Source organism: Panthera leo, chromosome C1 (genome assembly GCF_018350215.1).
Source record: "Panthera leo isolate Ple1 chromosome C1, P.leo_Ple1_pat1.1, whole genome shotgun sequence".
NCBI lineage: Eukaryota > Metazoa > Chordata > Mammalia > Carnivora > Felidae > Panthera > Panthera leo.
In genome coordinates this window covers 157069017-157090048 of record NC_056686.1, presented here as the reverse complement: position 1 = coordinate 157090048, position 21032 = coordinate 157069017, and the positions used below count along the sequence as shown (strand labels likewise).

The following is a 21032-nucleotide window of genomic DNA, read 5'->3' as shown; positions in this document are numbered from 1 at the left end:
CACAGAGAGAGAGAATTAAAAAAAAAAAAAAAAAAAAAAGCAAATAGTCATTTTACAATGTTCCATGAGTGAAATTAATTTGTGGGAATGTTTTCCCAGAGAAAAATTATTAATGACTATGTTTCATTGTGTCATTATTATTAACTGCTTTGTACATTGTTTTTATCCTGACAGATAACAATGATAAGAATTCAAGGTAAGTGACTGTTTCAACAATGCATCATCTTTTCTAGATTAACTCCCTAATATTCCTTTTAAAGGTACAAAGAGAGATAATATTTTCATGCACATTGTATTTCCTATAAAATGGTATAGGTGATCCATTCTTTTTCTCTTTAAATCATTGCTGTAATTTGAAAAAACAAACAAACAAGCAAAAAACATTGCTGTAATTTGATTTCAGAAACTGTTTGGAAGATCCCTTCTGAATTAGGTCCAAATCTCCCCTGTGCACCCAGAAACATCATAGAATTTCTAACCTAAATGGGCAGAGGTGAAGTTGGACAAGTAATATTTCATGAGCACAGGGGAGGTCCCTTAACCCCAAATTCTTTCCATAGGCAAATAGTAGAACCCTAAAATTTAATTGTTAGATATTTCTCTTTGGTTTAAAAGTTTAAATTCTCATATAAAGCAAATGTCAGCTAATCATATATTGGCATGAGAGTAGGATTAGATAGAGTCTAACTTAGAAGACAGAAGGGAGGTGCTAGGCAAGTTCCTGAAAAAGAAGTGGTAGTAAGGCAGAGGTTGAAGCTCTTTAAGAAATTTTAAGTAATTCACAGCAGAGAGGGGTGGTGGATGTGGTAACAGCAGTTTTGGACTAGGAGTAGTAAGGTCAGCCTGGGCCTAGAGGAACCACACTTTCCTCACTGGAGGGAAAAAAGATGAAAATGGGTGTGGGTACAGATGAACAGCAAAGAGAGAATCAACAGGAAGGTTGAGTGAGTTCTTTGGTTTTTAGAGGAGATGAACATTTTCTGTTAGATGTGGTAATGTAGAATGAGAAGATCACAGTGAAAGTCTGAGAAAGCTGTGGAGGGAAATGGAACAGTCTATAGACAGATGAAGTACAGTGTTATGGATTGAGTTAAGGATGGAGACCATACTCATTCATTCATTCATTCATTCATTTCATAAATATTAATTAAATGCATACCAGGTGTCAGACACTATTACAGGTACTGAGGATACAGAAAAGAACAAACTGGGCAAAAATCTCTGTCCTTGAGGAGCTTACATTTTAGTGAGGATGACATGATAAGCACCATAAATAAATATAACACGTAGCATGGTAGCTAGTGATAATCTATCACTGTCTGTCTAAGGAAAAAAAAAAAGCAAACATGGAATGGAGATATGAAGTGATGTGGGGAGAAATTTGAAATTTTAAAGGCTTTGGCCAGGGAGGGTCCCATTGAGAAGGTGACTTTTGAGGGAAAATCTGAAGGAGATGAGGGGGTTGGCCATGCAAGTATCTGAAGAAAGAGCATTCTGTCAGGAGGAAACAACAAGTCCAAATGGTCAGAAATGAGAATAAATTTGGCATGAACAAAGGTCAGCAAAGAAGCCAGGTTGCTCGGGTGGAGAGAATTGGAGTGCAGTAGGAAGAGACAAGGTCAGAGAGCCAATTGGCCAGACCGTGGAGGGCCTTGGACTTTTCAGCAAAGACTTGGGATTCTACTGTGAGCTGGAGGGGAACGTCAGGGCAGCTGACTGCTAGGCATGGCATGTGTTGGCATCAGTTTACACAGTGAAGAGGTGGTCTTGAACCTCTTCAGGCCCCACAGCCTGGTTTCAGGTGGAGAGGGGCAAACAGTGGATGGATGCAGAGATGAGGGCGTTTCCAAAGATGGAGGTGGGGAAAAGGATTGAGGATGATGGTAAGAGTGTGGTCCAAATGGCTGGCAGTGGGAGCTGGGATGCATGGGGAAGGAAGCACAATCTTGACAGGTTTTTAGCAATTGAAAATTAATGAGGGTTTAAGGAACTGCAGATCACAACTGAGATGACAAAATGGTGTAGAAGGAGAAAGGAAGTGACAAAACAGGATGCATCGTCAGTCCCAGAGTGTCAAGGGAGTAGTTTCTGTTGAAAGAAAGGTCCAGGGTGTATCCATGAGGGATGACTCAGGTGAAGTAGAGATCCCGGAGTCGAGAAGGTCAAATATGGGTTAGATATAACATTATGAGAAGTGAAATGAGTAAGAAATACTAAGGAAATATGATTTTATGGGAAGTATAGGAGTTGTTAAAAACTTTTCCATCGTATAGGTACTATTTAATGTAGTTTTCAAATTTTTAAGTGCTAGAAGGAAGCTTTAAAGCAGCTAATCCAACCACCTCCACTTACCCACAAGGAAATGTGATAGAAACAGGCTGAGGGTCAAGGATGAAATCCAATAGTTATTGCTAATATAAACTGGGAGTATAGAGACTTTTCATTTTCTCTCAATATCTCTCAGAAAAACCTCACTGACTTTCTGCTCAACTTGAAATAGAGCTATACCAAAATCTCTAGAAGAGGTAAATCTGAAAAATAAAAGTTTGTTTTTAGGATGCCCGGTTTGGCAAGAATTTCTCAGTCAGTGGGGACTTTATTTCTTACTAAAGGATGTCTCATAAAATCACCACCTATGGAGAATTTCTCTTTGTTTTGGAAAGGATGGTCTATAAATCCATATGTTTCTCTCCTCAGGTTACAAGATGAGAAAAAAGGTGACAGCACTCAAGTTAGCTTCTTTCAACTGGTAATAAAATTGTGCTGATTTTTGACATAAATTTTGCAATGGAAAATTGTTCAGATCATGGAGGAGTGTTAAATCTTCAGTCATTGGCAGGTTTTTAAGTACAGTGTTCACGTTTTCAGTCATAAACGTTGTCCATGGGATAACATGCTGAATGGCAATTAGAAATATATCGCTAATTAAACACATAAATCCTATCTGGTAGATCAGAAAAGTGTCCTGGAAAATAACCATTAAGCCCATAATTATTATTTTAGTAAGGAAAATTATCACAGTAACTATATTATGTATACTTACTCTTATGACATATCTATATAAATTCCATAGTGTAGGTATTTACCCCAAATTTTCACAAGGTAGAGACATTTCTAGGCAAAAATAGGCACTCTTCTTTGTCAGTGTCAGTTCTGGGAGCCAATTTATGCTACTGGTGAATGCCCCACACAATATTTCTACATGGCAATCTCATCAATGCCATTGATCACTTCCCACTTATGTTGTGAATCAATACCTAAGAACTGAAGTCAGTTCTTGAGGTAAAGAGAATGAATGCAGAGACTAGGAAAGAAATAACAAACTAAAAATGTAAGAGTCTACTGTCTTAGATAATTGATATACCACTTATTTTTATATAGTTAGTGAAAACTCTATTGTTCAATGAAGATGATTCCCATAAAATTTGGTGCTGAATACTATTTATCAGAATCTAGTAACTAAAATTAAATAGTCCTCCTACTTCCCCTGCTTTTCACCCATAGATGATCTCTGAATCCTTTGTTTTTCAAGTTTCGATTTTCTTCAACGACTGACATTTGGCTGATGTTTGTGGGAAGTTTATGTGCATTTCTCCATGGACTATCCCATCCAGTCCTGCTCCTCATTTTTGGCACAATGACAGATATTTTTATTGACTATGACACTGAATTACAAGAACTCAAGATCCCTGGAAAAGCATGTGTAAACAACACCATAGTATGGATCAACAGCTCCCTTAACCAGAATATGACAAATGGAACGCGTTGTGGGTAGGCTATTTTTTATGATTAACCTTTTTTGTTTATATGTTGAATTATAATTCAAAATGTGTAAGTGGGATTTTATTAGCTGAACTGGATTGATATCCAGCATAGAACAAACAGAAACATAAATTCAACCTGTATTTCTACAAATTACTCCCTCCTAAAGTTCTTCCTATCTTACCAGGTTTTTAAATTCTAACAAAAAAATAGAACTGGAAATTGCCTATTAAATGTGACACCCAAATTTAACCACTTGGTAAACTATAGGCTTGAGGATGAACACTACCAATATACTTGGGAAGTGAGCCATGAATTTTATTTGAGTCTTTGTCATGTCTCACGTCTCATTTTCAAGACTTTTGTTAGTCACTTAACTACTTTCCATTTCTTAGCTTCTGTGACTGTGGCTAATGTTCCATTTGATCCTCAGCCTTCTTTTTATAATGGGAAATTCATTGTTGTGCTACAAGACTTGGAGTAGGGGCCCCTGGTCTCAGTAGTTGAGTTTCTATGCAAGAGTTGTGTGATGCTGCAGCAAACAGAAGGAAGCCATGCAGAATTAGCCAGAACTCACCGTGCTACTGTTCATTTTGTGATTAGCCCGAAATCAGTGAGTCCATAGTGTTCAGTGTTGACTCACTATCATAGCATGGACTTTGCAGTGAGCCTCACACTGCTTCAGGGCCAGAACAAGCTCATTTGCATGTATGAAGTCACACACTCAGGTTCAAGAGCCAAGGGCAGGGCACATCTTGCCTTGGGAGACACTTGGAGGGGCTCCCTCGAACAAAATTACATTTTTTACCTTCATCTAAAATTTTTTCTACATGTTTGATTTGTTTTTTTTAATGTTTGTTTATTTATTTTGAGAGAGACAGAGGGGGGGGGGAGGGGAAGACAGAGAGAATCCCAAGCAGGTTCCACGCTGTCTGTGCTGAGCCCACACAGGACTCCCATCTCACGAACTGAACCTGAGCCTAAATCAAGAGTTGGATGCTTAACCAACTGAACCCCACCCAGGCACCCCTACATGTTTGATTTAGATTATGAACTAATCCTCCTACATCACTGATACTCTTCCATAATATTATCTACTGTTAGGGTCTTTCATTCACTCATTCATTCAATCAAAATTTTTTGAACACCAACTACGTATCAGGAACTTTGTAAACCTCAAGGATACAGTGGTTATCTTGAGTCATGGTCCTTATCTTCATGGCATTTAGGTCTAGTCAGTAAAATCATCATTAAATCAAAGACGATTGAAATAAATAGGTAGTAACAACTGGTTAGTGCTTGACAGAAAAATATAGGACAACATACAATGTGCAGAATTACCTTTTAAAAAATAATAAGCCTACTCATGAGAAATAAATTTCCTAAAGCCTAAATATATGTCTTTCTTCTAAATTTGGAACAGTTTGCAAAGAAGAGTTGCTGTTGTCAATGACAATCTTTTAAAACTCTTTCATTTATGTTGGAGGACAAAAATGAATTGAGTAGTATGACTACAAAATGTAATGTTAATTGCCTCCCTCTTCGGAAAAAATGCATTCAGACTTATGATGTACATTGACCCAAATCATTAACACTCATGAAGGTAAAATTTTCTAGGGAAAATTCCTGAAGGCATATCTCTTCATGCCTTAATATTTGGAAACAAATGTTTGAGGGGCTAAAATTTGAGACTTATCCACAATGCCAAGTGGTTATAAATATTTACTAGATGATTTAAAGAATGAATCTACCTTTAACGTCTGCATCACCAACATTCATTAGAAAAGAATTTCCTATGGCTATCCCTTAGTCATACTTTATTCATTCTTACTGGATTATATACTCAAAGGTGAGCACATTGTGCAGAGCAAATAGGGGCTTTCAGAAGTTCATTGGCTTCTGCTGAATTCATGTGATGCAAAACATTAAATGGATATTTGTCCTTTTTAAAAATTTCATATGGGTATCTGAACTTGTGTAGATCCCAACCCTTCTCAGGCCTTTTCTTTACTCCTTTGATGAGTTGAATACTTTTTAATTGTGAGTGACTATGGTCACTGATGGGACTACTGTTTATTCTTCTGAGTAAATGTTTGTTTAGCTTTGGCGTTAGTTAATATCAATGTGAAAATGGACTTGGGTGGGGCAGAAGACAAGGGTGAGGACATTTTCTTACTGTAAGTAGTTAACGTGTCTCCAAAATTACCCAACTCTTTTGCAACTTTCCTTCTTGGAAAAAGCATATCGTTAAAGTAAAATTTCTCTACCTATTATAATAGGTGTACAGGTCTTGGACAGGGTTGCTCCATGATCTTATCAACATAAGCATGCATGTTTATTGGTAGAAGCTGGTTTTACTCTTTCATTTCACTGGTTGGTTTCTACATATGAATTGTAATTCATTGGGTGGAATTTTTAGGCAAAGCCTTCCAAACAGTTCTCAGTGAATAATGTTGAAAAGTATTATGGAACATCAAGCTTCCTTAACAGCTTATCAGAATTTATTTGCTCAGAATAGTCAAATAATATGGCAAAAGAATGAAACATGATGAATGAAGGGAAATCCAAGCAGTCCAAATACCACGGTGCAGCTTATTTTTATTTTCTTTTATCCAATTAAAGTGTAAAAATTCAAACAAAAGCCACAAAGCCCAAAAGTTTTATTGTGGAAGTGACATACCATAATTTCTGCCATTTTCTTTCTTTTTTTAAAGTTTATTTTTAGTTTTGAGAGAGAGAGAGAGAGAGAGAGACTAGAGGAGGAACAGAGAGAGGGGGAGAGAGAGAATCCCAAGCAGGCTCTGCATTGTCAGTGGCAGAGACCAACACAGGACTCGAATTTATGAATCATGAGATCATGACCTGAGGCAAAATCAAGAGACGCTTAACCCACTGAGCCACCCAGGTGTCTGTTTCTGCCATTTTCTACTGGTCACACGACCAACCCTGGTACAATTTGAAAAGGAACTATGCAGCAGTGTGGAAACCAAGAGACAAGAATGATTAGGGGCTCTGTAGAGGCTGACTACCACAGCCATTGGGAAATATGATTCTTTATTTCCCCCACATATGAATGCGTCAAAGTAGAAATCAGCCTGTACCTTCTCTTGGATTTTGGTCTGTTTTCTTAGCAATGTACGTTTAGTGTATGCATTCAAACACTGTGTTGAATTTAAACACTGTAAAACCATACAGTTTTTAAAACAGCTTTATTGAGATACATTCACATACCATAAAATTTACCAATTTAAAATGCATAATTCAATGGTTTTCTGTATTTTACAGTTGTGCACCTATCACTACAATCAATTTTAGAATATTTTTAAAAATGTCTATTTATTTTGAGAGAGAGAATGAGAGTGGGCAAGGAGCAGAGAGAGAGAGAGACAGAGAGAGAGAGAGAGAAAATCCCAAACAGGCTCCAAGCTGTCAGTGCAGAGCCCGACACAGGGCTTGATCCCATAACCGTGAGATCACAATTTGAGCCAAAATCAAGAGTCAGATGCTTAACTGACTGAGTCACCCAGACGCCCCAATTTTAGGACAATTTTATTACCACAGAAAGAAACTTTTCGCTGTCACTCTCCCATCTCCCATCCCCCCTCAGCTCTAGACAACCACTAATCTACTTTCTGGCTCTGTAGATTTGCCTATTCTGGACAATTCATACAACTGGAATCCCACAATATGTGGTCCTTTGTGATTGGCTTCTTTAACTTGGCATAATATTCTCAAGGTTCATCATATTGTAGCATGGATTGGTACAGCTTAGCACGGGTCTATCCTGCAGAGTGCTTCATGTGCACTTGAGGGGAACATGCAGTCTGCTGTTATTGAATGGAATGTTCAAAGGATTTCTGTTAGGTCTATTGGTTTGTGGCGTTATTCAAGCCTTCTATTCCTGGTTATTCTATCCAATGCAAAGTATAGAATTGCGATCTCTGACTATTATTATTGAACTACCTATTTCTACTCTTGAATCTGTCAGATTTTGCTTCATGTATTGGGGAACTCTGTTTTTAGATGAATATATGTTCATAATTGTTATAATCTTCTGATTGTTATAATCTTATGATAGATTGGTCCTTTTATAATCACAAAACATTTATTCCCAATAACAATTTTTAAAAGTTTATTTGGTCTTATATTGGTACAGCCACTCTTGGTTTGTTATGGTTGCTCTTTGCCGTGACATATCGTTTTCCATCCTACTTTTAACTCGTTCGTATCTTTGAATCTAAAATGTGTCTCCTGTAGACAGTCTACAGTTGGAGCTTGTTTGTTTGTTTGTTTTTTAGATTTATCTAGTCTGACAATCTCTGCTGTTTGATTGGATTATTTAATCCATTACATATAAAACAAACATAGTAGTCTAAAAAGTGGATAAAAGAAGGTTAGAGTTCTCAGGACTCAAATCATGACATGACTGTGAGTTCCCTGGGTTATTTTTAGGCCTCATATGTACCACATATGGGTATTGGGAAAGCTGCAATCTGGAAAAACCAGTGAGCACAAACCACAAAGGACTTAATAAAATTATGCTCTTTCTAGATAGTAGACCACAAAGAGGCAGCCTAACAGAAAAATCTCAGGCAATAACTATATCACTATTCTACTCAAGCCAACATCACAGGAAAATAAAACAAAACAAAAACAAAAAACACTACATAATCTCACACTTACCCATGCTAGCAAAGGTTGAGTTGGGCCTAGGCTTCCACCTTTATCAGGTATCACTGAGCCCCTGCTGTGTCTGTCTCCCACCCCACCTCTGTGGTATCAGTGAAGAATATGTAGAGAGTTGAAGCACCCCTACTGTAAAGAGAAACCTCTCTCCCTGCCTGCTTGCGTGGGAGCAGAGGGTCAGGACATTCATCACAACCTCCATGGAAGAGACAATCAAGATATTTTCAGACGAGGGAAATTCAGAGAATTTATTGCCAGCTGACTTAAGAATGGCTAAAGGAAGCTCTTTGAACAGAAAGGAAATAATAAAAATAATCTTGGACATTAAGAAGGAAGAACATAGTAAGCAAAATCATGGGTAAACATAGTAGACTTTCCTCCTCCGCTTGAGTTTTCTGACTTATTTTTAAAGGTGGAAGTAAAAACTGCCAACACTTTGATATCATCCTATTGTAACATTGTTTGATGTGAATTTGATTTGGAAATATTAAAGATAATTATAGTATTAGCAGAGGAGAATAAGGGTATATAAAGGGAGATAGTGTTTTTACACTCCATACAAACTGGTAAAATGACACTAGCAGATTATAATAAGCAATATGTATATATATATATATATATATATATATATATATATATATATATATTTATAACATAACTCCTAGAGCAACCACTAAAAAAGCTATACAAAGAGATATACTCAAAAACACTACAGGTAAATCAACTTTGAATTTTAAAAAATGTTTGACGGCACCTCGGATGGCTCAGTCAGTAGAGTATGTGACTTTTGATCTTGGGGTTGTGAGTTTGAGCCCCATGTTGGATGTAGAGATTACTTAAATAAAATGAAATAAAAATATAAAAACAGTTTGAGTAGTCCATGGAAAAATATTTTTCATGCAAACCTTAGTCAAAAGAAAGCAGAAATGACTATACTGATATAAGATAAATTAGATTTTGGAATAAAGAAATTTACCAGAGACAAAGAGGACCATCATACAAAGGTGAACAAGTCAATCTGCCAGGAAGACACAGCAATCTTAAATGTATACACACCAAACAGAGTTGCAAAACTTGTGAAGCAACAACTGACAGAACAGAAAGGAAAAATAGACAAATCAAAAATATAGTAGAACCCTTAACTACCATCTCTCCACAATTGAAAGAGCAACTAGACATAAAATTATCAAGGATACAGAAGAGCTAAATACCAGCAGCCACAGGATCTAAATGACATGTATAGAACATTCCATTCAACAACCACATAATACACATTTTTTAAGTGCCTACAGAGCACATACCAAGACAGACCATACCCTATGAGCTATGAAACAAACCTCAATTTGCTTATAAATATAAAATAATTGAAATAAAATATAAAATAATTGAAATAATAGAGTGAATTCTCTAACCACAATGGAATCAAACTAGAAATCAGTAACAGAAAGATAAATGGAAAACCCCCCAAATTCTTGGGAATCAAACAGTACACTTCTAAACAATTCATAGGTCAAAGAGGAAGTGTCAAGGGAAAAGTTTAAAAATTGAACTAGATGAAAAGGAAAACACAAAATGTAAAAATCTGTGGGACACAGTTCATGCAGTACTGGGAGGAAAATTTATAGCACTAAATGCATACATTACGAAAAAGGAAACATCTCAAACTAAACATCTAAGCTCCCAACTTAAGAACCTCGAAAATAAGTCCACCGAAAGCAGATGAGAGGGTATAATAAAAATAAAAACAAACAATACAGGAAATCAATGAAACAAAGATCTAGTTCTTTGAAAAAAAATCAGTTAAATGGGCAAAACTTTATCAAAACTGACAAAGGAAAAAGGGAGAAGACACAAATGACCAATGCTGGGAGTGAAAAATGAGATATTATTATAGACCTTGCAAACATCAAAGGGGCAACAAGGAACTACTGTAACTAGTCTACACACATAGGTTTGACAACTTAGAAAAATGAACCAATTGCTTGCAAAAACAAACTACCACAACTCACCCAATGTGATACAAATAATTAGAATAGCCCTATTAAAGAAATTGAATTTATAATTTTAAAACTCTAAAAAAAGAAATCTCCAGGCCCATGTGATTTCACTGGAGAATTCTACCTAATGTTTCAAAAAAAAAAAAAAAATACCACCAGCTTTATACAATATTTTCCAGATAATAAGAAGGAGTAGTTAATTCATTTTATGAAGCTAGTATTACTGTGATCCAAAAGCCAGACAAAAATATTACAAAAAAGAAAAGCACAGATTAATATTCCTCATGAATATAGATGCAAAATGGTAACAAAATACTAGCAAATAGAATTAACAATATATAAAAAAGAATTACACACCAACTAGAGTATATTCTAGAGAAGCACATGTGGTTCAGTATTAGAAAAACACATTAATCTACCACATTAACAGGCTAATATATAAAACCACATGATGATCTTCACTGAAGATGAAAAAGCACTTAAAATTTCAACACCCATTCATAACAAAAACTCTCAGAAAACTAGTAATGGAAAGGAACTTCCTCAACTTAAGAAAGAACATCTACAAAAAAGTCCCACAGCGCTTTTTTGTGCGAAAGATTGAGGGGCGCCTGGGTAGCTCAGTTGGTTGAGCATCCAACTTTGGCTCTGGTCATCATCTTCCCGTGGCGGGCCTGAGACCCATGTCCAACCTTGAGCTGACAGCGCAAAGCCTGCTTTGGATTTTCTATCTCCCTCTTTCTCTGCCTCTCCCCCTCTCATGCTGTCTCTCTTTCTCTCTCTCCCTCTCAAAAACAAACATTAAAAACATTTAAAAAAATTTTTTTAAAATAAAAACAAAGTAAGGAAAAAAAAGTGAAAGATTAAATGCTTTCTCCCTGAGACTGGAAACAAGGCACGAATATATGCCTTCACCACTATTATTCAACACAGTGCTCAAAGTTCTAGCCTATACAATAAGGAAGGAAAGGAATACTGATTTAATATTTAACACTATTGAAGTATACATTTAAAAGTGGTTAAGTTGGCAAATTTTATGTTACGTATTTTTTATTACAATCAAAAACATTTTAAGTGAAAACAAAATACAGACCTAAAAGGAAGAAACACACCCAATTATATTGAAGATGCTATTATTGTGGACATAGAAAATCCCAAAGAATCTACGAAAATATCTTAGAACCAGTAAATGAGTTTGGCAAAGTCATAAAATACCAAATAAATATACAAAATTTAGTACTATTTCTGCATACTAGCAACGAACATGTGGACACCAAAATTCAAAACATAATGCCATTTAAAATTGCTTAAAAAATGTAGTTAGTTGTAAATTTAATAAAACATATATGGGACTTACATGCTGAAAAATGTAAAATCCTGATGAAAGAAATCAAAGATCTAAACAGGTGAAGAGACATATATTGTTAATGAATTGGAAAACTCAGTATAAGAAAAATCTCATTTCCCCCAAACTGATAATACAGGTTTAATAAAATTTCCATTAAAATCTCAGCAAGATATTTTTGCAGTCAAATGCTCTACCACTGAGCTATACCCCCTCAGCAAGATATTTTTGTATATAGAGACAAGATTACTCTAAAATTTATATGAAAAGTCAAAAAAAAAAAAAGAACTAGAATATCTAAAACAACTTTGAAAAAGAAGAATAAAGTGTGAGGGAACAGTCTACTCAATTTCAAGATACGTTATATAGCTAAAGCAAGGTTGTGTTGTATTGACAGAAGAACAGAATAGAGAACTCAAATAGACCAGTGCAAATATGTCCCACTGATTGTTAACAAGGGTGGAAAAGAAATTCAAGAGAGGAAATACAAACTTTTTATCAAATGGTGCCTAAATAATTGGACATCCATAGGCAAGAAATGAACCCATATACAGAAATAAACCAAACTTTTAGAAAAATGTGTAGCTCACCATTTTTATGTCTAAGGCTAGACAAAGAGCTCTTAGACTTGACACTTAAAGTACAGTCCATAAAAAGAAAAGCTGATGAATTGGGCTTCATCAAAATGAAAAACTTTGGCTCTGCAAAAGACCCTGTTAAGAGAATGAAAAAGAAAAGCTACAGACTGGGAGAGTATGTTTGCAAACTATATATCTAACAAAGGGCTAAGATCTAGAAAATATAAAGAACTTTCCAAACTCAGTGGTTAGAAAAATTCAAATTAGAATATGGGGAAAACACATGAAAAGATATTTCACTAAGGATATAAAGATGGCAAATGAGCACATGAAAAGATACTCAGCAACATTAGCGGTTAGGGAAGCAAATTAAAATCAAAAAGAGACATCAGCACAAATCTATCAGAATTGCTAAAATAAAAATAGTGATGACACCAAATATTGGTGAAGATGTGGAGGAACTGGATCACTTATACCTTGCTGGTGGAAATGCAAAATGGCACAGCCACTCTGGAAAACAGTTTGGCAAATAAATAAATAAATAAATAAGCAAGCAAGTGTTATATAACACAGCAATTCTACTGTTGGGGATTTATCCCAGAGAGATTAAAACTAACGTTCATGCAAAAACCTGTACACAAAGGTTATAGAAACTTTACTTGTAACAGACAAAAACTGGAAACAACCCAGACATCCTTCGATGGGTGAGTGGTTAAGTTGTGATACATCTATACCACAGAATAGTACTTGAAAATGAAAAGGAGCAAATAATTGATGAAAGAATTATACTGAGTGAAAAAAAACCAACCAATGCCAAAAAGTTACATACTGTGTGATTCCAGTTACATAATATTCTTTATTCCACTTTATAATATTCTTTGAATGACAAACCTATAGCACTAGAGAATAGATGAGTGGTAGCCCGGGGTTAAGGGGGGAGTGGAGGCTGCATGTGTAGATGTAAAAAAGGCAACATGAAGAATCCTTGGGGTGATGAGGATGTTTTGATCTTGATTACATCAATGCCAACATCTCGGTTGTGATATTGTCCTAGAGTTTTGCAAGATATTGCCAAAGGGCATATATAATGCTTCTGTATTATTTCTCACAATTGCATGAGAATATACACTTGCCTCGAAATGAAAAGTTTAATGAAAAACAAACAAATGGCTTCCTGGGTGAAAAAAAAAATTGTCAGATTCTCGGAAAGGGAATTCTAGCCATTCTGGAAATTGTCATAGATTCTCTAGCCATTCTGGCAGTAAGCCATTGTGTATGGGTGTTCTGCAGAGCAGCTTTACTCAGTGATCAGCCATTTGTGCACAGGTTGATGTCCCGTGCATTAAACAATACAGAGCCTCCATCATTCTGAGAGTAGGACATGGCCACATTTCTGCCAACCTGTGGTGGTCAGTTGTGAGTTGCCACTGATGTTCACTCTACAGTGTCAGTACTACTGGGTCTACCATGCATGAAAACCATTGAAAGGAAGACTCCGTGTTAAGCAATGCCCCCTGTCATAAAGACCTCCTAGGTATTGAAAATGAAAACCCTCTGGGTTTAGTAAATCTGAAACTTTGAAGTATAAATTGAGTAATTTGATTTTATGGTGAATTTATTTTTCATAAAGGACAAGGTAAGAATCTCTCATATCTTAATCATTTGTAAAATATCTCTTACCTTTCCCCTTTAATTGCCATCTTTCTGCCCTCTTCTCCCTTAAACAAATGAACCAAGGGAATCTGAATTTACTCTAGTAAATGTATGTCAATTTTGCTGTTAAAAAGAAAGGCGCCCATTTGGTGGTCCAAATCACCCCCACACTTTAAAGAATTCTTTCCAGGATTTTACAGCCACAAGAAAACTTTCCACCAGATGATAAAAGAAAATTTGATGTGCACTGAAAGGAACCAAAGCAGCCTGCTCTTTTCCTTCCTAGCAGTTTTTTCTGATAGATCTGTTCTGTTGTTCCAGAAATATTCTCAAGTAAAACCCTAATAACTTCTTATTCCCAAGAATAAAATAAAAAAGTTAACCATTCATCTCTGGGCTGCTTCAAGAGTGAACGGAATCATGAACTACTCATGTGCTTATCCACACCATCCCCTAATGATATAATTCTCTGGGAGTTTTCCGCAATAAATCTTGGAGCTGGGTCTGTGCTCAGTACTTTCAGTCTGAGTAGGTTTGTTTATAACTGGCAGCTCTCTCATGACAGAGACACCTTTTATCACCTCTGCTTAGAGTGTCTGGAGAAGGAACGCACCACAGGAAATCTTAAGTAAAACTTTCTGACAAATACTCATAGTTGTCTGTTTTTGGACACCCAAATTTCATGTCACAAACAGAAAATTAGCAATATGGACTAACTGGTCCTTTAGAAGTCTTTCCTCACAATATTTCACTACATACCCTGTACAGAGATACTTAACTTTTGTGAGAGCCTCCGATTGTGGATGTAAGTTTTCTAGCTCTTGTCCGTGCTTGGGGTTCCCTTTCAACCATCATGAAAGACTGGGAATGTGGTGAACAGACATATTAGCTGGTTTGGAGATTATCAGAGGGGTTGACCAAAGCAATTATATCCCTTCCTCATAAGTATTTTAAAAGTCAAAGCAAAATGAAGAAACACTGCGGTGTTGGGTCTGCTATGTGTAAGGTATTGTACAAGGGTTCAGACAGTGTGAGCAAGCAGCTTAAACCAAGCTCTTGCCCTCAAGTAGCTTGCAATCTAGCAAAACAAACAAATATTTTCAATAAAGATGCTGAATAGTAGTGCAAGATGGCAATTAAAATCTGTCGCAGAATCATAGTTTGTTCTGAATTAAAGAAATTGCACTTCAACACTTGGTCCAAGTTCGGTAGAGGGAGAGAACAATTCAAGCTTGGGTCATAAGAGGAAGGCCTGATGGGAAGCAGAAAGCATGTAGGATGAGAGCATCTCTGCTGAAGACACTGCTTTCCAGTTCTAAAGAAATGGACTCAAGGGGCACCTGGGTGGCTCAGTCAGTTAAGCATCTGACTCTTGATTTCAGCTCAGGTCATGATCTCACAGTGGTGGGATTGAGCCTTGTGCCAGCTCTGCACTGAGTATGGAGTCTGCTTGGGGATTCTCTCTCTCTCTCTCTCTCTCTCCATCTGCTCTTACCCTGCTCATGTTTTCTCTCTTTTCTCTCTCTGTCTCTCTCTCAAAATAAATAAATATTTAAAAAAAGAAGAAATGGACTTGATATCATTTAGAGCATCCTCAAGGGTCAGAACTGTTATCAGTCTATGTTAATTTTCTAATTATAAAATTCTTTCTTTTCTGAAAGCAATTTCAGAATAATTTTTGCTTCCCCTCACTGCCCCTGTGAATCCCAAACCCTGTGGGCCACAGCGTGATAGTTGTGCTGGAAAAATGCTTTAGGGCTTTCTAGCTATTCTCTACAAGTTCTTTGGGTTCATCTTAGACATCGTGCCAGAGAGTGAAACTTCATGCGCTGTAGTCAGCAGAAGGCCTGGGCTAATAAGTGTTTTTCTCTTTCTTTGGGATGATGAAACACACACATTTTTCACAATGTCACTTTGAGATGGAAGAGCTGAAAAGGTGGCTTAGATTCCTAGAGGAGGTACAGTAAGCTTCCTGATTTATAGCCCACACCTCTCACCAGTGTCTTTTCGGACACCTGTCTGGCTTTATAAAACCTTTCTCTGGTGATTTGCTCCATCACTGCACAATGAGCATGAGTGGAGGGTCTCTATGGACAGAGCCCTGGGCTGCCATCTACTGCCCCTGGCTTCCAGCAGCTGCCAATGAGTTAGTTCTGCCTATAAAGATGAAGGGGGTAGGCATCTTTGCTGGGATTGGTACCATGAGGTCTATGTAGAGATTTGGTTAGACCGAATTATAATTCTACATAGATAAGAGGGCTTACCCGTATTTTATATTTTAAATTCCTCTGTACCCACAAATGTTATCTTTGGTAAACCTGAGGCGACTTCTGAATCTTAATATTCTCCCCTTCTTTTTAAGGTTGCTGGACATTGAAAGTGAAATGATCAAATTTGCCAGTTACTATGCTGGAATCGCTTTGTCAGTACTCATCACAGGATATATTCAAGTGAGTAGCACCTTCATTTTATTTATAGATCAACCTCTGGGTTCAAATACATTACAATGAAATGCAAAGTACGCTCTTAAACTTTAAAATTTTTTAAAAATGTTTTTATTTATTTTTGAGAGAGAGAGAGAGAGAGGAGAGAGAGAGACAGCATGTGAGCAGGGGAGGGGCAGAGAGAGAGGGAGACACAGAATCTGAAGCAGGCTCCAGGCTCTGAGCTGTCAGCACAGAGCCAGACACAGGGCTCGAACTCATGAACGGTGAGATCATGACCTGAGCAGAAGTCTGACGCTCAACCCACTGAGCCACCCAGGTGCCCCTCTTTAACTTTTAAGTTTTTCAGATACCCTAAGGACTACAGTTTTACTTGGAGATGGGGGTGAGAGAATGGGGAAGGATTCTTGCTCTCAGATGGGGAGAAAAACATAAGCAGTTGCCTAGAGAGATGGTGAATGAATAGACATTGAATTTCAATGCCCTGTCCTTCTGTGTCCCCTAGACTTTATCTTTTCTTCTAAACTTAAAAAAAAAAAAAAAAAAAAGGCAATTGCGGATGTGTTTGTAATGAGAATATGAACACCCTGGAGAAAGGCAGGCATGAGGAGTTGGAGGAAAGCAAACTTGACTTTCTTTTTCTCTTTCATTGCTAAAATCTCACCAATCTGTATTCCAACTCAAATTCTGTAAACTGAATCTAGAGTGTATTCTAGATTTAAGCCATGGGAGGGCTTGGAGTTACTTAACCCTTATTTTTTTTTTAAGTTTATTTATTTTGAGAGAGTGAGAGAGAGAGTGTATGGGAGGGGCAGAGACAGAGGGAGAGAGAGAATCCCAAGCAGGCTCCACACTGTCAGCACAGAGCCTGGATGTGGGGCTCGAACTCACAGACTTAGAGATCATTACGTGAGCCGAAATCAAGAGTCAGACCTTAACTGACTGAGCCACCCAGGTGCCCCATGCTTAACCCTTATTAAAGAAGAAAAATATTTCATCTTTTGCCTTCTTCTGTAGAAAAAAAATAATTATTTCCCTCAATCTCCATTCATTCAAGAATTCCAGGAAGTTCATGTTCACTGTAAAAAGAAATGAATCAGTTTCTCTCATTCTGGCACTGGGCATTTTGATGACAACCCGACTACATCTGGTTGGGGAAAACTATCAGTAGATTCCCTGCTTATGTCATAACTTTTGTCTTACTTTCTCTGAAAATCATTGTCCAATAGCCTGGAAACTATACAAACATGCTTGTTGGCAGGGCTCTCGGGAAAAATACACTCAGAAACGGCATGCAAAAATTAGAGCAAGAATTTCTTTTCGGCACTGTGAGCTTTCCTTTACTTATGCAGTCAGTGGAACTCAGTAAGGTTAGCTCTACACGTGGCAAAGCCAAATTCACACCCGAACCTTCGGCTTCCCTTTCCGCAGCTGTTCTGCTCATCCCGCTTCAAGCAGCAGGTGCCCTCGGCTCACACCGCAGCTCCCATGACGCGGCATTCTGCGAATCGCTTTCCTCTTTCTCTCAGCACTCATACTGAAAGCGTTTTCTTCTGGAAAGAGAAGGAATCCACGGATATTTTTAACGTTGCAATGCCAAACATTCCTTGCTTCATTTTCAGGTATGCTTTTGGGTGATTGCTGCAGCTCATCAGATACAGAATATGAGAAAAATTTCCTTTAGGAAAATAATGCGAATGGAAATGGGATGGTTTGACTGCAATTCCGTGGGAGAGCTGAACACAAGACTTTCCGAGTAAGTGGTTGGTAGGAGGTCTTAATGTATGTGTGAGTTTTGGATAATAGAACCCTTGTTTCTAAGTTAAATAATTGGAGACACGTTTTCAGTTATTTTGGATACATTTTGTCTCTTAAGTTGGGCTTTTACAGGTAGCATGTTTTTTCCATAGGTAACATTTTATCAAATATGATCATTAACAGTTGATAGCCAGGATACTAAAGTTTTGTTTGTAGGCCCTTAAGAGTTAAAAGAGCTAGGGCTATTTGGCCTCCAAAAGAGAGACTGAGGGATGTCACAATCTATGGATCAATAAGGAAAAATGATACAATTAGAACGAATTATCTTGCTCTGTTGAGGTTATTTCTGCACATAAAAACAAAGACAAAGAAAAATCCAAAATAGCTCGAGAAAGATTCAAACTAAAAAACTGAATTTAAATCCAGTTTACACCTAAATACTAGTTGGGGCCATGAATAGCTCCCCTCCAGTCATTCTGAATGAGCCCTGAGTAATTAGAACCAATTGAACCCTATTGAATTGAACGTTGAGGTCTCATGAGAGACACTTAGTGTACAGTATAGTGAAGATAAGAGACTAAATGTTGAAACCCTTAGATTCGAGCACTCGTTCTGCCCCTTACTTACTATGACCTTGAACAGACACCCTTGCTATAATACAACTGTCAAATCTCTGGGTAATAGCTAAGGTCCTTTGTTGCTATTAAATCCTAAACCCTCCTGGCTCCATCTAAACAAGAGATTATGGGAATATTCCCAGGAATATGAATGTAACATAATTATGTTCAACCAGTATTCTGGAGGATTTACTCTATGCAAACCATAAAGATAAACCACAGAATTCCTGATCTCAGGGAACTTACAGCCTAGTAGGAGAGATAAAAGGTGCAAACAAGTAAATAATCAGTGCTGGCACATACTGATAGCTTACAACACACGGACACTATTCTACATACTTTACTTATATTAACTAATCTTCATCTGTAGATGGACATAAGGACAGAACCTGAGGCGTAGGAAGGTTAAGTAAGGCAAGTTAGCCCAGGAGAAGCTTGTGTTCAAATTCAGAGCTGGCCTGAGTCTGTGCTCTTAACCACTATTCTATATTGCCTATAAGCAGAATGCAATAATTACATACATGTACACACACATACACAGATTAATTACATTGCTATGCAAACACAGGGAGGAAGATATTACTTCTTCCTCGGAGATTATATAAGTTTTTATGAACTAGGCGGTGTGTGGGTTTTTCCTTGAGGCTGAAAGGATTTACCAGGTATGAAGAAGGAAGGAAGAGCTTGTTAGGACAGACCAAGGATATGAGCCCTAGGAAAGAAAGAGACAGATAAGGTGGTTTCTAAAAGTCTTTGTCAACACTGAATGGCCACCAGTTGGGAAAGCTGGGTTGAGAACAAACTTGCTTGGCTGTGAGGGAGAAAGAGACTTGACGAACTCACAAGCTGTATCAAGTGTTTCAAAACGTGCAAGGCTGTTGTTTCCCATGGGCAACGGGGTACAGATACAAGAGTGCTTAGAAAGGAAAGACTGGGATTTCTCAGCAAGACATTTGAATTGACCAAGTTCAGTTTTAGTGATCAAATCCCCTCTTGTTTCTAGTGATATTAATAAAGTCAATGATGCCATTGCTGACCAAGTGGCCATTTTCATTCAGCGCATGACCACAAGCATCAGTGGGTTCCTGTTGGGATTTTACCAGGGTTGGAAACTGACCTTGGTTATTATCTCTGTCAGCCCTCTTATTGGGATTGGAGCAGGCATCATTGGTCTGGTAAGAATGTCTTCTCACTTCTCTCCAAGACTTTTGTGCTGAGAAACAGCCAGAAATGTGAAACTTGTTTCCTTTTTCCTGTGTATGTTTAGTCAATATTATCACTGTTTCAGTTTACTTTGTTTGATTATTCCTCACTATCAAATAACATTCCACAGATCAGGGATTGATGATGTTTTAATAACATAAATATTATTGTATTAAAATAACAACTACATTTTCTGAGCATTTACTATTTTGCCAGGCACTATTAGGAACTTCATATTTATTGTCTCTAATCTCTACAACAATCTTATAAAGTCTTAATGACATTTTAGACATAAGAAATGCAGGCTCAGAGAGGTAAAGGGACTTGTCTGGGACTACACAGCTAGCAAGTGATCAAATACAAGGGAGTCTGACTCCAAAACCCCCACCCACTCTCTGATATGCCTATTGCTTCCTATGGTCTCTAAAACTCTGACGTTTTTCTCAAAAAGGCCCAACAAACATACCCAGCTCAGTAACAAACTCCTAATGCAGATTTCTACCTTCACAACTGTGTTCTCCATGCTGTGTGATCAGTTTCAGACAGAGGTTACCTGACCCATTCTGAGCAATGTCCCCATCAGTTTCCATTCCCCAGGTATGTAGGCTAAGAAAAAACATAGGAGTAGGAATTTTGAGTCATCCCTATTAAAAAACACTCCCAAGGATTAAGAAATTATGTTCTGCTTTTAGAGCAGACACATTTGATAGCAGCTCATGGGATCAGGCACACTAATAATTTACTGTAAATGAGAATAGAATTCAGGTGAAAAGCCGCACACACATCATTGAGCAACAGGAAACCAATCTCCATGATAATATTTTCTAGCAAAATATTCTCTACAGTCCACCGACTATATTACTCAAACATTTCCCAGGTAGTACAGAGTGACAATAGCAAAGAGCTCACTCCCCTCAACTGTCCATCATCTGGTTCTACCACCTGGCTCAAGAAAGATATTTTTAGCCTGTCAAAGTGTTAGCTTCCTC

The 21032-nt window shown here is 37.4% G+C and overlaps 1 protein-coding gene across 3 annotated transcripts in view; it reads left to right on the top strand.

Moving 5' to 3' along the window:
* The window catches only part of ABCB11 (ATP binding cassette subfamily B member 11), an 80391-nt gene that overhangs the window by 1416 nt on the left and 57943 nt on the right, over positions 1 to 21032 (top strand). For all 3 annotated transcript variants that reach the window (XM_042952581.1, XM_042952582.1, XM_042952580.1), the window contains exons 2-7: positions 175 to 196; positions 2698 to 2749; positions 3533 to 3771; positions 16384 to 16471; positions 18088 to 18221; positions 19844 to 20015. In XM_042952581.1, coding sequence (XP_042808515.1) covers positions 175 to 196; positions 2698 to 2749; positions 3533 to 3771; positions 16384 to 16471; positions 18088 to 18221; positions 19844 to 20015 — 707 coding nt within the window. The remainder of the gene's footprint in view (positions 1 to 174; positions 197 to 2697; positions 2750 to 3532; positions 3772 to 16383; positions 16472 to 18087; positions 18222 to 19843; positions 20016 to 21032) is intronic.